Below are 16,603 nucleotides of genomic sequence, written 5' to 3'. Positions count from 1 at the left end.
ATGTACTCTCAACATGAACCAACTGATCATCACTGACTGCAACCATGCATGTATCAAGAAACCCAGCATAGAACAAATTTTGGGCATGTGTGCCATTCTGTATACACATCACTGTATCGAAGAATGTACAGAATACCAGTATGACGCTCTGCCATGTTGTCTAGCAGCAAGCTTCAAAACGTCTGTTAAAAAAGTTTAGGAGCATCTCGCCTGCTAAACATACAGAGATTTCTCACACATGCTTCCATAAAAAAGCTATGAAGTGGTAACATGCATATTTATTTCCTTTTATTAGATCGATAAACATGCAACATAAAACAATACACATTAGCTAATCGTGATCTCTATGCTACAGACTAATAACTTGTTACATTGTAGCGCATGCGTTGGAGCCGTTTCTGGTTGGGCTCTGATGTCACAAAAAGGGTCCTCCCTATTCCTCTTCGATTTACAAAGGCTCCCAGCCTGCAAGTGAAAATTTTCATGTCAAAAGAACCCAGCATTCTGGAATGCAGTGTAAAATGTCCATTTGAATCAGTACTTACAAGCATGCCAGAATGCAGTAGGATGATGATGAAACAACATGGACGGAAATATGGAATATACATGGCGTATTATTTCAGTTCATAAGAAATACTTCATCCTATTATCACTTCTCATGGCACGATACACGGCTTGGACCTGAAAATCAACAATCAATTCCTCAATAAGTCAAATTGGACGCAGAATGAAATGAATAGAAAGGTGAAATGAACACTGTAAATAGACTTTGCGATTTCCTGATAAACTTGTATTTGATCATAAGGGGAACATTGGGTACCTGCTCGCTGGAAACTACACGAATTGGTCCAATCTTTACAGAAACATACTTCCCCCTAGATGACAATTTATGAGACACCTGGCCCTGTACAAACGAATTTGATACATAGATCAAAAGAATGCAATGGATAGAACAAGGGGAAGAAAACAAAATGCTAAAGAGAATTGCTTAAGAATATAGTAGTTACAAACTAAACATTGGAGTTTGCCAGCCCCTAAGATTCGCTCATATGGCAAACATATTCTACTTTCCATGTCACATGGGGAACAACATCTTGATGGAACTATAGTCTATTTTTCTAAGGGAACCATTCAAATTTAGTAGGCAAACAATAAACAGAGCTCAACTGTTCAACTTATTACTGGTATAGCTCATGCACTAATATGCTACTACAGCATTAATCCTGCACAAACGGCTAGCAATCTGAAATTTCTATGGAATTAGTGCATTTCTTTTAGTACAAAACATGGACATCAATAAAAGTGTTTTCAACAGCTGGAAATTTTAACCTTGGGAATGGGTTCTTGAAGAACAGATTCAACCGCAACAACCATTGACTGGACAAAATCATCACCTCCAGTACCAATTGCTGTAAATCCTCTATTTGTGGGGTATGAATTTACCTGTGAAACAGCATGGCATGGTGTGTTTAGAAAGGCCAAAAGCAAAGAAAAAAATTTTGTCTTTCAAGATTCCTTTCAAAGTACTGACACAAACACAAAGAATACCAACCAAAGCAAACTCAAATCAAGTAATTAAACTATTTCCACAATTCTAGAGTAAGCATCAGCATGCAGAACCAATTGCCATGGTAAAATGAAAGACTGGCATGACTATATTCAGGCATTTTGTGCCTAGGATGTTCTTACTTACATAATGTTCCACAACAAATGCTTAACACCATCCACAGTGTAAAATATCATAGAGAAAAAAAATACATGATATGAGTAAATGACTACATCATGCAGTGACAAGCAACAACTGACAAGTCACGATCTGCCTACCCATAATTCACCATCTCAACATATCAGGAGCAAACCTAATAAATCAAAGGGTGACCAAGAGGCAATCAAATGCAACATTACTGACATGTAATCTAGCCTTGAGTTGTCTCAATGAAATACTGACACAAAATAACTTTCATATATCAAGGGAACTCATTATCATTGCATTGAATTTCTTAAATTCCTGTTTCACCTGCTCCTCTATAATGACTATGTTAGGTCCATTCTGCTGCATTCAAGCTGAAACAATAAAAAAGGAGGGCGATTTGGATATTAATACACACCTTCTGATCCAGAACAAGCCATTCATCACTTGCATCATCCGTCACAGTGCCACCAAGGACCATGTTTGTTGTGAGTGCAACCCTTCCTTTAGACCTGGCTACCTCTGTTTTTAGCAAAAATGAGATCAGCTCAGTGCAAACCATTCCTTTATAAAGAGAATAATAGAAAACTGTATATATAGCCGCGATCATAATATGCTGCTGCACACCAGTCCACATGTACGTTGAAAAAGAACCGCTATTGGTTACAACTCCAGTTCATCAATGTGGTACGGTTCACTTGTTCTGTTCCGCAATAGAGAAAACAAGATGGCTATATATTTCATTCACGCTATTGAATATATCAACTTTAATTGAAACACATGGAATCACAAAGTTACTATTTTCAAGTTGAAGAACAGGAATTGACACATTACAGTTCTTATTATTCTTATTTTAATGCGAATGATTAGGAGACACTATACTAAAACCCCCAAAATTCTCCATGCTAGAATACATCGAATACTAGTTTAGATTGGTCAGAATTAAGGATGAAACCTATTCAGCAAGACTTGCACTAACAAACTACTCCTACTCGCAAAATGAATCCAAAGAACAGTTTATTATTATTATTGCGGGGATATTATTATTATTACTACTACTACTATTATTATTATTAATTTTTTTAACACCTAACGAAATGGGGTTTGGGGGAGGGGGGGTCTCACTGGAGATGGCCTCGAGCACGGCCTCCTGCGGGGGCTGGCCCGGGTCCCCGCCGCCGGAGCAGCAGCGGAGGTGGCGCGCCCGGCGGCGGGGCGCCCTCCTCCCCGCCGCCGGTCGCGCCGCGGCGGCGGCGGCGGCGCGGGGGTGGTCGGGGACGAGGAGCGAGCGGAGCGCGAGGGCCCGGCAGCACGCCATCGCACGATTGCTGGGTCGTCGGAATCTCCGCCGGCGGCCGGCGATGCCTTCTCTCTCCGGCGAGTCGGCCGGATATTTTCGCGGTTGCGTCTGAAGACGGGAGTTCTCGTTCGCTGCTGCTGCTGGGCCTGATTTCGTGGAAGGGCGACGTTAAAGATTTTTCTTTTTCTTTGCCCTTTGATTTTTTTATTTAGGTTATTATTATCCGGATATTATTTTTTATTCAGTTACATGACATCCATCTCACTAAAATCCTATTGAAAACCCTGTCAAAAAAAATCCTATTGAAAACCCACTGACTGTGCCTAAAATTTATGGGTATAGCTATATTTATGGCACCATATTTTTCATCAAAAAATAGTCGGCATGTATTTACATTGTAAGTCCCTAAATTACATATGTAATTTTAGTGTATTTACAATGTAAGTCTCAAAATTACATATGTAAGTACTAAAATTATATATGTAAATTCGAAAATTACATACTAATTACATATGTAAGTAGGGTGTAAATGAGGTGTAACTACTGTGTAAGTGGCTGAAAAAAAATCGACTGTAGCATATGGCGCCATATTTCTAGCAACTCCGAAATTTATTGGCGCCATGATTTAAATCACACCGGGCCATACATTCATGACTCCACTAAGCACTAGAGGGCTGCTACAAAACGGGATCCCGTTGCAACGGGATAGACATATTAACTATTGTCTTGCACGAGTATCACAGGTATCAGGTCCTAGGTATCACAGGTACTGGACAACAAATATCACACAGGTACTGGACAACAAGTATCACATGTATCAAGTACCATGCAACTGGTATCATAACAGATATCAGGTATCAGGTACTGTCTCATAAAAGGGTATCCCGTTTCAACAGGATACCGTTTTCTAGATTTTCTGTAAGCACTATTGGTGCTTTCGTTTGGATTTTTTATTTTTGGAAAGACCATTTTTGTTGTAGCTCATGTTTTTTTATAGTTATTTACTTGTGTATTGTAGCTAAAAAAGACGGGTATAAGTGTACGACGGTAAGAGAGTAATCAAATTTTATTTTTGAAGGTTCTGGATGAGTGACTGGTTGTTAACAAAGTCCTTTAACCGATGGATGTTCAGGTATTTAATTTCTTTTAGTAAAATTCTTGCAGCATGTGAAATGCCGCAACTACATTCCCCAGCGGCAGTCAAACCGAGGCGTGAATGCAAGATGCCAGTGGAATGATCGACCGGACAGAGGCTAGGGCAGCTTTCTTCCCACCATGTCGAAGATTTTTATACGATTTATTGAGTTAACTAAAAAGTTAGTTCGTTCCATAGAGATTAGACTTAGAGAAGGAATATTTGTTAACAGCTAAATCGCTAATAAGTTCAAACATCAGAGGTATATGTCTACATCTACCTACCCGAAGCTACTAAAACATCCTCAACAACAACATCGAAAACTAGATGAATAATTGAAACAGTCGGGTTGAATATTATCTCTTTGATAGATTTTTGATTAGTTCTATCTTATATCCTACTATATTTTTCAAAGTTTTCTTCCATTTTCATGTGTTTAATATGGATAATTTAGTGTGCTACGTTATGCACATATTACTCTATACGTCAAGTATTTGATTTGCAAATTAGAGCTCAAAATGGTCATAATCTTAGCCAATCATTGTGCAATGTTGTTTTACCACACAATTTACACCTTTTGATAGGTTCATTAATAGCACAACGGTTAGTTTTATACGTGGCGTAATCTAGATCTAGTTTGAGGAGAGATAAGAGTGAGAGGTGTTTTTTTTTTCTTTTTTTTTGAAAAGAAAATGTAAATAAGAGCTAGCTCGTTAAGCTTGCATGTTAAAAACTAGCTTAGCTCGACTCATTATAACTATGCGTTCTAGTTAGATCCAAGCCAACAGCTTGATCACAGAGCTGATTTGAGTCATGAGCTTCGAGTATTTTTCATCCATAATCATGTGGAAGGCAACATGCTTGACGTACACATACATACATGTTCTATTTGACGGCTACAAATTCTAGTGACATTTTCAGCTGGATGACGGGTAGATTCAAAATATTTAATTTATCTTTATAATTAAGTAAATACACTGCGATAATTAGCTAAATTAAACTAGTCTTCAGCTGCACTAGACCATGCATGTGCAGTAATATAGGGCTAAGTTTTCTCCTCCAAGTGATACATCAGCTACATCAGCAAAGGCTTATTTTTCTCAAACATTGTTACATTAACCATTTCCCAGGATTAATTAATTAATGGAGCCAAGGAGGTACACTTGTGAATTTGTGGTTGTAGTACTGACAGTTTGCAGCAATGGAGATCAAGCTGACAAATGGGGCTACCAAATTTTTTGTGGAGAAAGACTCGAACCCCCTCGAACATCCCTGCCTATAACCGGTCATGCTATGGCCATCTGTGTGGTTCTTGTGCATGCCCGGGGACTTTTAATTTCTTGTTCAAATAATCGAGAAGTTATGACATCTTTTGCTTTTTCATGTGCATATTAAGATTCTGGTTGATCTAATAACGGTGGTGGTAGCATTTTTCATGCTACATGTAGAATTCTACTTTTAATGTAGAATGGTGGTGGTAGCATTCTACATTTTTTTTCCGTGTTAAAAAATATGTAGTGGTTACATGTAGTAAAAACTTGGAACGACCATAGGATTAGAAAATGGATGTTTAATATATTATCCATATCGTTATGAGTATATATTTAACCATGAGTTAAATTTACTCAGGGTGACAGACAAATTATATACGTTCATATATCCATTACATATTCTACGATAGTTTTCATATTTTCATCACATACGTGGTTTTCACCGTATATCTTTCCTACGTTGCTTAGGCTACTGTAAAGTTGTAATGCAATGTTAGCTCCGGGTTGGGTTACAAAGGCTAAGTCTTAGCTACTTATTTTGGAACAACATTGCACATGCCTATTAATGCAATGTTTAATTTTTTCAATACTCATTACTCAAATCAATTACAGGTGATAAGAGACAGAACATCTGATTGATGTTGGAAACAGTTTATTTTGCCTTCCACATACATTGCACATACATTTTCCCCTAATGCTGTTACTTGTAGTACCAGGGATTAGTTGATGACCAGTCACTTTAGTGAAGCCCATCACTGTGGCTTCCACTATGCTGTGGTCTGCAGTTTGCATGACACCAGCACACATCATCACAGGTGCTGTCCTTTTAAGGGCCCTATCCATCATCACACTTTGCAGTGAAAAAAAAAAAGAAAAACAAACATGCACACAGGAGAGATCAGATCATATCAGCCCTTGTGTCACCATCTCTGCCACCACTAGTTAGTTGATCCATCACCCTCAGTTAAGTTTAAGCAGATAATCATGCACACTGTGATTAAGCTGTTTCCAACTCTAACATGCTGTCTGTTAAGATCCTGAGAGATGATTAAACTCATGCAGTCAATGACACACTGTGTGAGCTGGGTATACTCATCACACATTTCACATCCATCAGTGTGTTGATTAGCTCATGAGCTTTGCTTTGTCTCCATGTAGTTAGCCTTTCAGAGATTGAACAGCTGTAGCTGTGCATCGCACATGCAGCCATGGCCCCCCAGGCAGAGGCAGGCAAGCAAAGCAGGAGCAGCGGCAATGGTTGGTTTGGTTTGGTTTGGTTTGGTGCAATGCAGTGCAGTGCAAAGCAAAGCCCTCGAATGCAACTGCACATGCAGCTGGCTGGGCTCTCTGCCTGTTCTGCCGCCTGTTCATGTGTGGACGCCACTCATCTGCAGAGATCAATGCTGCTGTGCCTCATCATGCTTAACTACATGTCATTTCGCTCTCATTGAGCATCAGCAGATCAGTATGCCTTGTTGCAGTTTATTCGGTCTCGATTGGGGGACAGATTACCTGTTCTTGCTTCTGATTCAGCTTTCTCTTGTCATGTTTTTAATTACCGGATATCGATTGCCATTTCGCTCTCATGAGCAGATAATTGCCTTTTCCTTATTATTCTACCGCCATTGTTATCACCAATAGAAGTGATCTCAGGCGTTGAGATGGTAGTATAAATATGTATGATCTATTAGATTTAAAAAGATAAACATCTTAAATTGATTCTACTACCAGTAGAGACCATTCTAAAACATCTCTTCTGAAATATATATATATATATATATATATATATATATATATATATATATATATATATATATATATATATATATATATTTTATACTTTGGAGTTTGGACAAACCTCCTATACTATGGGATAAAAATACTAAATGGAACATCGCATTTGCGCGAAGTTTCAGTATCTTTCCTTCTTTGTTGTAGTTTATAGAATAGTAGGATGGTACTTCACCACTTCACTGTATATATAACATGCAATGGATCTGTCTATTGAGAATCTTAGTTCAGGCTAGCTAACTTTGTTTCTTTCCCTTGTCTTTTGATAGGAAAGCTATGCTAGCAAATGATCATCCCTTAGTTCTGTGTAGGAAACTCCTTTTTTGGATCATGTATGTTGTCATGTACTCATGTTTCCCTATACCCTCTTGTTGAATAAAGATCAATGATCCTGAATTTTGGAAGTACATAGTCTGATTGCATCATTTACCTTGTCTATAAATATGCATTTTATTTCTTTTTTTTTTCAGAAGAAATCGCAGCATTAATTTTGAGATTTCTGTTAGGCAATTGATGAAAATGATGCCAGATTTTTCATTCTGTGATGGCTGATGGCTCCAACTCTGCTGAAACGATGCCATTGTACAGAAGAAAACAGCTTTAAATAGTGGAATTATTTGCCATAACAATTTTGCCTGTCCTTCGACAGCAATTTCGCAACCAAGAATAAAAAAACATGAGTTCCAGCAGGACATACGTCAAATAGTATTTTTACAATAATACTGTTTGGAAATTGCACAATTTTGCATTGTACTGTCTAGTTATGCCTTTCTTTTTTCCTGGCTGCTGTACTCAACATATAATTCAGTACAACCCGTCCTTGCAAAAATAAAAAGGAAAAAAAAGAAAAGGAAAAAAAGGAACAAAAAAGCTGTGCCCTACATTGCAGGATAACTAGGGAGAGAGTAGGTTTATCTGGTACCACAATGTGGTTACCAAACCATCTTACATCAATGATAAGGGCAATAATGCTGTTATATGCATGATTCAGCAATCTTTGCATCTGCAGGGATCAAAAGACATGGGGGAGGTTAAAAAGGTGATGAGGAGGCTGTGAAAAACACACAGAGTGGATGTGATTTAACAGTAAGTAGCATCATCATGCCCTCATTGACGTTACCCATATGGTTGTACCTTCTGAAAGAAAGTCAGCAGCCAGGATACATGTAACATATGTGTAGGGAAACGTTTGCAATGAGAACACTTGGTGGTAACTTTTGTCTGGAGCTCCTTTTGTGGCAATTGCCTGTGGAGCTTTTGCTTGCTGCTGCTAGCTGGTCCTAGGAGATGATCAGATGAGATGACCCATGGATGACAATTGACAAAGCACCCAGAGTGTTGTGTCAAGTGGTGCCTCAACTAGCTCAATACCTCTCTGAACTTTTTAACTGAAAATGAAACAATGCTAGATCGATCGATGTGCCGCAAGAAATTGTACTTTGGAGATATTCGCGTCACATTTCTTTGATAATTTTAAGAGATTTTTTTTCTTTCGGTAGCTTTGTTAGCAGTTTTCAGGTGTCATGCAAGCCAAGATGATTGTCAGAGTCAGTCAGGGGCATGGTTGCATTGATCATAAGCTGAAATGCAACCTGATTGAACCCCCCCAAGTGGTGAGCGGCAACAGAGCTGGAAATCAGAAAGTAAGAGCACATGGGTATCATTTCAGCTAGTAGTACTGCCTGTGATTGTTCTTTTGGCCATGCATCTGATTGGTCTCTGATCAAATGCCACATGAATCAAAGCAACAGCAGGAGAGATGTTGTCACAACCTGTTGATCCTGAATAACACTTTTATTTTCCCAACAATTAATGGCTTTTATTTTCTCAGGCGGACCCAAAAAAAAAACTTCTTATAACAGTTTGCAAAAATAGCTAGAGACCCTCTAAATTTAGCCCCGCCTGTGAAAATCAATTTTTACGGTCAGAGCCTTAAGAAATACGCCTACGAAAAGCTGATTTGGCCGATTGCACAAGATGATTTCTCTAGTAGCGTAACCTTAAACCCAATGGCATCATCACATCGATCATATCATGCTTTCTCAATCATTTGACCAGCTACAGCTATAGCTGCATGCCTGAATCTGAATGGCGCTTGCATCTACTCCACGAACAAAACACCTCTCCCTGCAGGGCTGCAGGATTTCAAAAACCATGCGGCGCTTTGTGCTCACTGAAATCATGGGGCGTCGCATTCATGGTACGCGCTACTGGGTGTACTGTACTGCCTACCGTATTCCCGGTCGACGAATCAACATCGTCGTCGTCGTCTTCCTCCCTCCTCTGCGCATTCAGGCCAGTGTGCACAGTGCCTGCAGCCTCCTGCAGCTACCATCCTTTACCCTGGCACTGTTCGTTCAGGGGGGCAAAACCTGGGCTTGCTGCAGAGTCTGTATGGATACAGATATGCCTTTGTCACAGGTATACTACCAAGTAGTAGTAGTACACTGGTCTACTGTTATGTAGTAATTGCTCTCTTATTTGCACTTCATGTGATGTCTAGTCCATCACCGACTACACTGCATTTTGCTGCTTTGTTCTTTGCTCTATTATCGTTTTCTTTTCGTTTTTCATGTACTGTACAGTTTCGTTGATTCTTGATGTTCCTCATTAAGTGGTAGCATGGATCAAAGAAGCTGTGCTGCTACAGAAATCTGAACATGTTTTTTTTTTCGATGATCTGACATCGAATCCTTTCGCACGCTGACGACATGAATAGTGATCAACAGTGCGTATATATATATTGTTATATAGCATATCGTTTTGATTGTTTCCTCTCAACAAAGCTGAAGCTGTCCATATGGCATTGTGATTGGGCACCATGTATGATGTATGCAGTGCCTCAGGGGCAACCTTCACATGGTTTAGGGCACCAACCAAACACACCCAAATTCAAGGCATCTGGCATTATCACTGTGTGAAGAATGTGATATGGCCTTCTCTGATTCGCTCACTCATCTATGTTGCATATTGCTCTAGCATGCCAATATCTGTCTGTCGTTAAGCATGTCGATGTCTTAAAAAAAAATAAATTATGGGTACTTCACTCTGGTTCTATAATTCTTAACGTATTGAATAAAATTAAAGTTAAACAATTAAAACTTTAACTATCAATAGTTATCAAATATCTGTTTAAAGGAACTAGAATAAGATGTATATGTTAGTTTTAAAAATTACTTTAATAAACTAAAATATTTACTTATGTTTTATATATTATAATGAAAAATTATAGTCAAAGATATGTTTCGAAGACTGTGTCATTGTCGAAAACATAAAGAGTTATGAAATTGAAATTAAAGAGTATCAGCTAGTAGATGTAAACGTACTAAGGCCCTATTTGATGAAGTTTATGGCAGCTGTAGCTCATTGGGAAGTTTTAGACTTTCAATAGCTATAAAATCTAGAAATGAACTAGTGGTCAGTTCTCTATATTCTCACTAGCTGAATCCTCACGGCTGGTTTTTGGAATCTCCAGCTCCACTAAACAGGGGCTAAGTCTAAAGGAACAATTATATATTCATTCTATCCGGTGAAATCATAAATATCCTTATTAGTACTTTTTAAGTAGAATATATACTATCAGTAAAAATGGTAGTAGAAATGATCAGACAATCATTTGGACAGTTACCCTAAAATAAAAAATCTAGATTGTTTCCACTTATAGTAGAGATCACAGCAAAAGTAATCATTACTCCTTCTGGTTTGTAATGCATGACACTGTTGACTTTTAGATATACATTTGATCGTTCGCCTTATTAAAAAAATATGTAATTATTATTTATTTATTGTGATTTGTTTTATCATTAGAGGTATTTTAAGCATGGCTTATATTTTGGATAATTGCACAAAATTTTTGAATAAGATGAGCAATCAAATATAATGTACACCAAAAAGTAAATGGTGTCACATATTAAAAACCAAAGAGAACACTATATTTAAATAGACTTCACAAGAACACTACTCTAAAAGAAACTTCTAGGCCGGAGATTACAAGAATTTTACTTTTTTTGGTTGGTCAGCACAATTCAAAAGCTAGATCTAACTTTTGGATAATATTATCGGCTTTCACTATATGTTTGAAACTAAATTTTATTGGAAATTTCCAGGGAAACGAAAAGGATATTTCCGGTCCCCCCACTCACTACTGTAAATTTCATTTTTTTTCCTTTAATCAAGAAGCCCATATCTCTCTCCATTATACTATACTATATTTTCCATGTGTACGTACTACATATATAGCTAAGCTTAGCTGCAAAGGGCCAAGCAGCTATATCTAACTAAATTAATTAACTCACTTGTTCTTAGTTCTTACCTGCCCATGTTAAATTAATTTAACTTAACTTAATGCAGGCTAGCTGTAAATTAATCCAGCATTTACACATCAAGAGTAAGAGAGAAGCAACAACAAGAAGCTAGAAGAAGAAGAAGCCTTGTGTTGATGCATGCATCCAACCAGATGATCACCATCCATCCATCCCAAACTGAATACGACACATGTCGCAGCCATGGCGCCATTCGCAGCAGCTATAGCATATGCTACTGAAGTGTTCGTTACAGCAAGTCAGCAACAATGGCGACCTAGCTGCGTACGTACGCCATCGCCATGGCGGCGGTGCATGAAGCTAGCTAGGGGTGGAAGCGCTGCATGCAGGCGTGGCAGGTGATCTCGAGGGCGGCGGAGGCGGCGGCGGGGCCGATGCCGAGGCGGCGGGCGGCGATCTCCTTCATGCGCTCGACGCGCTCCACCTCCTCGCGGGCGCGCTCCCAGATCGCCCGGGCGCGCGCGAACTCCCGCTCCGCGAGCTCCAGCTCCGCCCGCGCCATCTCCCTCACCCGCTCCGCGTACGCCCGGTGCGCCGACGCCTGCCTCATCTGCTCCGCCGTCTGCTGCCTCACCGCCCGCACGTCCACCACCGGCGCCGGCGCCGGCGACGGCGACGGCACGGCGGCCGCCGGCTGCTGCCTCCTCGTCGTCGGCCCAATGCTCATCGACAGGTCCAGGTCCAGCGCCGCCGCGCCGCCGCTGCTGTCCACGCTTCCTCCGCCTCCGCCCAGCCCCGCCGCCGCGTCGCCGCCGCCGCTGCGCAGGACACGCGATGCCGCGGCGGCGGCGGAGGCGGCCGCCGGGAGCAGCAGCTGGAGCTCTCTCTCGCCTTGCTCCTGATCCATGGAGGAAGAAGCTTGCAATCGCGCGCGCGCACTACGTATTTATTTTGCTGCTTTGCTTTGCTTTTCTTCTCTTCTTCTATCTAGCGTATGGGTGTGTTTATTATTATACTCTAGGTGAAGTGAGCGTGTGTGAAATGACCGAAATGCCCTCAGGAGTAGGCTGCAAACTGATGCCCTTTGTACTCAAGCGTACGGGGACACCCTTGGTATTATTTAGGCTGCAGAAACACACACTGCACTGGTGTGGTGGATGGACCACAGCAAAGGCATCTCCAGACATATGCACCCCTTGTGGATGCAACAGCTGCAACTGCATGCCCTGCACCCAATCAGATTTACATTTTTTACCTATGGTAAGGGTGAAGGTGTCAAATCCTCGTCGACAGGGTATAGGCCTACGTACACGTAGTTAGATTTGTTCGGGCTCTGGAAAATTTTATGGCTACTCTAGTAGTTTACTTATGCTGTGAACCTCGTCGACGAGTGTCGAACAGGATCAAAGTATGCACAAAACTAGCCATTCTCGACATAGCCATCGCTACTACTGGTTATAGCGAGGGTTACCTTTTTCTTTTTGCTCGCGCGACTAATTAATTAACCGAAACCAGGGTTTACAAAACCGTACGATTATTGCGGTTACCACGTGCAGCAACTTTTTTTCTTTTTTACCTTGTATGGTTACCGTGGTAACCGCCAAACCACGGGGTGACGGTAACCCCACTCCAAAAGGTTTAGTAAACCTTGACGGAAACACGAAGTTACTTAATTAGAAGTACACGTACGCGCACCACCATTGGTGCGGTTTTGGGAGCCTGATGATGTGAGGTCGATCTGAAGGTGGGGAGGGGAAGAGGGAGGATCTGCCGACCAAATCCGCAATGGGGGCATAGGGGGTGAGCTGAAGATGTTCTTTCATGGCTGCCTTTTCTTCCACATGCTGCATGCCTCTGCTGCCTGCCTCCTCTCTCTCTCTCTCTCTAGCTCAAGGTAGCTTTACGGGTTGGCAATGGCGCAAATTATTTGGCATGCATGCCCATGTGTGCTCGAGCTGTGAGAGAGATTAAAGAGAGAGAAGTTTCATGGCCTGTGTGAGCGTGTAGTAGCGAGAGAGCTTTATTGGTAGGCCTAGCTTTCTCCGCTCTGTAAAAGAAAAATAATGGTCAGGACAAATGAAGAAGATGAGTGAGAGAGAGAGAGAGAGAGGAGAGGCAAAGAAAACTATTCGGCTACAGGTGAACGGGCTTCTTCCTTGGACCTTCGTTTAATCGATCTCTATGATCTTCTTGATGATCGATCTCCTTTTTGCAGCTCTGGTGGTTGCATATGCATTTTGTATTGGGATTGTTAATCAATTAGTACTATATTAGCTGCTGTTGCATATATATATATATATATATATATATATATATATATATATATATATATATATATTGGTCATCATGTCCTTGATTTTTTTTAGAATAATCCGTTTTGTTCGACCGCCATATGGATATGGATGTCTAAAATAATATAGATTGGATATATAAATTAATACTCACCCTTTCTAAAATATAAATATTTGTAGATTCAAAGTTTGTATGAAAATATAGATATTTCTTCATTTGTTTTCTCACCTGAAACAATCACAATCATTTCTAACCTCAGTCTAATTTCTGCAAAACTATAAATAAAATACTTATATTTTGCAACAGTGAGTAGAAAATAATGGACAAATGTGCATTATCCTTGAGACCATAAAGTCAATAAAACTGCACATTTCTGCACATACACAGAGAGATAGTACTATATATTCTTTTCTCTGTTTTTCTTGTCATGCATGTTATCTGAAATTTTTGGCAGATCATTATCACTATATGCAGTCAACAGAAGTACAGAACAAATTGTCTAGACATAAAAGAATCACGTTAATTGGAGTAAATTAAAAGAAAGAATAATTGTATAACACGCGCTATTCAGCCTACTTGAACACAGAGAATCCAGTGTGACAGGTGTGCTGGGGTCAAGGGAGATAATGAAGGGGCAGCACAGCCCAAATGCATGGACCATATACGTGGCAAGCGAAGGGGAGAAAACAGAGGATTTCTTGATGGTTTAATTTTGCTTAATTATGTTGAGAAGCATCAATTAGATACCCCAGAGCTATCAAAAGACACAAATGTTTTTATGTGTCCAGGCTATAATCTTGCAGATTAATATATAAGATTTGATATTTGAAACACAAAAATGGCAGTCGACCACCAGGCTCTTTATATATATGGGATTCAAAATTGCATCTAGTTTAATTCCCTGGTATATATAGAAATATATTCAAGCATAAGTAAATTCGTTTTAATTTCCTTGATCTCTTGTTGGCAACATTCTCCTTTTTCTTATTTTTATTAAAAGCTACTACTAGTACTTCTCAGTATATATGTTCTACTCCGTCCGTTTCATATTATAAATCGTTTGACTCTTTTTCTAGTCAAACTTTTTAAATTTGATCAATTTTATAGAAAAATATAGTAATATTTTCAACACAAAACAAACATATTATCAAAATTTATTCAGTGTAAGATTTAATAAAACTAATTTGATATTTTAGATGTTGCTAAATTTTTCTATAAACTTGATTAAACATAATAAAGTTTAACTAGGAAAAGAATCAAACGACTTATAATATAAAACTAAAACAGAGGAAGTGTTTACATTGCATAATCTCATTTCGATGCTTCGATTACCAATGCGGCTGGACAAAATTAAGTTGGGGTCTTGTTGAGATCTTTTTCTTTTATCTAGGGGGCTCATATTGAATATCAACTAGTTTTTTTTTTTTGGCGCCATTGAAGCATTTGAGCTATGCATCGACTGATGGACTTGTAAGATATACTTCCTCCGTTTCACAATGTAAGTCATTTAAGCATTTTTTTATATTTATATTGATGTTAATTAATCTAGATAGATATATATGTCTAGATTCATTAACATCAATATGAACGTGGGAAATCAATATGAACGTGGGAAATACTGAATGACTTATATTGTGAAACGGAGGGAGTAGCTATACCTAGTGTACATGGTTGCCCGGCCCAAACTAGTAGATATTACATTGCCCAAGCTGTTAGCTCAGTCATCAGTCAGCTTTTCATCAAATCATCAAAGCTGGTTTTGGTGCTCCTTGAAGCAAAGCATTTTTGAGTCGTTAAACTTATGAAAGATGCATGCATTACATATACTACTCCTACATTGTGTTGCCCAAACAAGCAGATATTGCATTGCCCAAGCTGTTAACTCAGTCATCAGTCAGCTTTGCATCAAATCATCAAAGTTGGCGAAAATCAAGATCACTGCCCCCTCTGCATGCATGATTTTCAATTTTTTCCTGGGGATCTCTGCTTGCTATACTCGCTGATGCATGCTGCATATATATGCTGGACTACACTCTGCTAGGTTGCATTCTCCCAGAGAGAACATACCTTAGTGGCGAGAAAAAGATATTGACCAGTTGATATGACTCCGATACTTCAGTACTGGTACTCCTTCCCTCCGTCTCAAAATAAGTCAATCTCATACTATAATTTATTAAATTTAGATATACTTTAAGGGTGTGTTTAGTTCTTTGGATGTAAAGTTTCTAAAATATACGGACGCACATTTGAAATATTAAACGTAGACTAAACAAAATAAATTAAAAATTCCACCTGTAAACTGCGAGATGAATTTATTAAGCCTAATTAATCCATCATTAGCAAATATTTACTGTAGTATCACATTGTCAAATCATGACGTAATTAGGCTCAAAAGATTCGTCTCGTAATTTACATGCAAACTGTGTAATTATTTTTTCCCCTACATTTAATGCCCCATGCATATGTCCAAACTTTTGATGTGACGTTTTTGGCTAAAATTTTTTAGGATCTAAAAAAGGCCTATGTTCAGATTTGTTGTACTATGGGCCTGTTTGGCACAGCTCCAGCTCCAGCTCCACTCCTCTTGGAGCTGAAGCTCAGCCAAATAGTTTCAGCTCCACCAAAACTAGGAGTGGAGCTGGGTGGAGCTCTCTCACAAAATGAACTAGAGTTGTGGAGCTGTGTTTAGACAGCTCCACAATTTCACTCCAGACCCAACTCCTGAGCTAAATTTAGGAGTTGGAGCTGTACCTAATAGGTCCACAGTGATGTATCATATTATAGTACGAGGTTAGCTTATTTTACAACGGATCGAGTAGTAGGCTAGTAGCTAACGGCCGGAGCATCACTGCTGCAACACAC

At 39.5% G+C, this 16,603-nt stretch overlaps 2 protein-coding genes across 2 annotated transcripts; both read right to left on the bottom strand.

Moving 5' to 3' along the window:
* Window positions 1–258: 258 nt before the first annotated feature.
* On the bottom strand, window positions 259–3,158 carry LOC127770103 (uncharacterized). Its single transcript, XM_052295778.1, has 6 exons — window positions 2,816–3,158; window positions 2,109–2,212; window positions 1,330–1,443; window positions 821–904; window positions 546–681; window positions 259–465 (listed from the first exon to the last, which is right to left on the bottom strand). Exons 1-5 carry the CDS (start codon window positions 3,006–3,008, stop codon window positions 625–627), a joined length of 552 nt encoding a protein of 183 aa, XP_052151738.1. The 5' UTR covers window positions 3,009–3,158; the 3' UTR covers window positions 259–465; window positions 546–624.
* An 8,459-nt stretch (window positions 3,159–11,617) lies between these two features.
* Window positions 11,618–12,459, bottom strand: LOC127770104 (uncharacterized). The gene has a single exon (XM_052295779.1). It carries the CDS (start codon window positions 12,354–12,356, stop codon window positions 11,814–11,816), a length of 543 nt encoding a protein of 180 aa, XP_052151739.1. The 5' UTR covers window positions 12,357–12,459; the 3' UTR covers window positions 11,618–11,813.
* Window positions 12,460–16,603: the final 4,144 nt, after the last annotated feature.

Source organism: Oryza glaberrima, chromosome 4, assembly GCF_000147395.1.
Source record: "Oryza glaberrima chromosome 4, OglaRS2, whole genome shotgun sequence".
Classification (NCBI taxonomy): Eukaryota; Viridiplantae; Streptophyta; class Magnoliopsida; order Poales; family Poaceae; genus Oryza; species Oryza glaberrima.
The sequence above is the reverse complement of the archived record's forward strand: the minus strand, read 5'-3'. Positions and strand labels throughout refer to the sequence as shown.

Coding starts and splice junctions, on each gene's coding strand:
- LOC127770103 (XM_052295778.1), bottom strand. CDS start 3,008: ATGGCGTGCTGCCGGGCCCTCGCGCTCCGCTCGCTCCTCGTCCCCGAC. Junction 1,444..2,108: donor GGCTTGTTCTGGATCAGAAG/GTGTGTATTAAT, acceptor GCTGTTTCACAG/GTAAATTCATACCCCACAAA. Junction 905..1,329: donor TTCAAGAACCCATTCCCAAG/GTTAAAATTTCC, acceptor TCGTTTGTACAG/GGCCAGGTGTCTCATAAATT.
- LOC127770104 (XM_052295779.1), bottom strand. CDS start 12,356: ATGGATCAGGAGCAAGGCGAGAGAGAGCTCCAGCTGCTGCTCCCGGCG.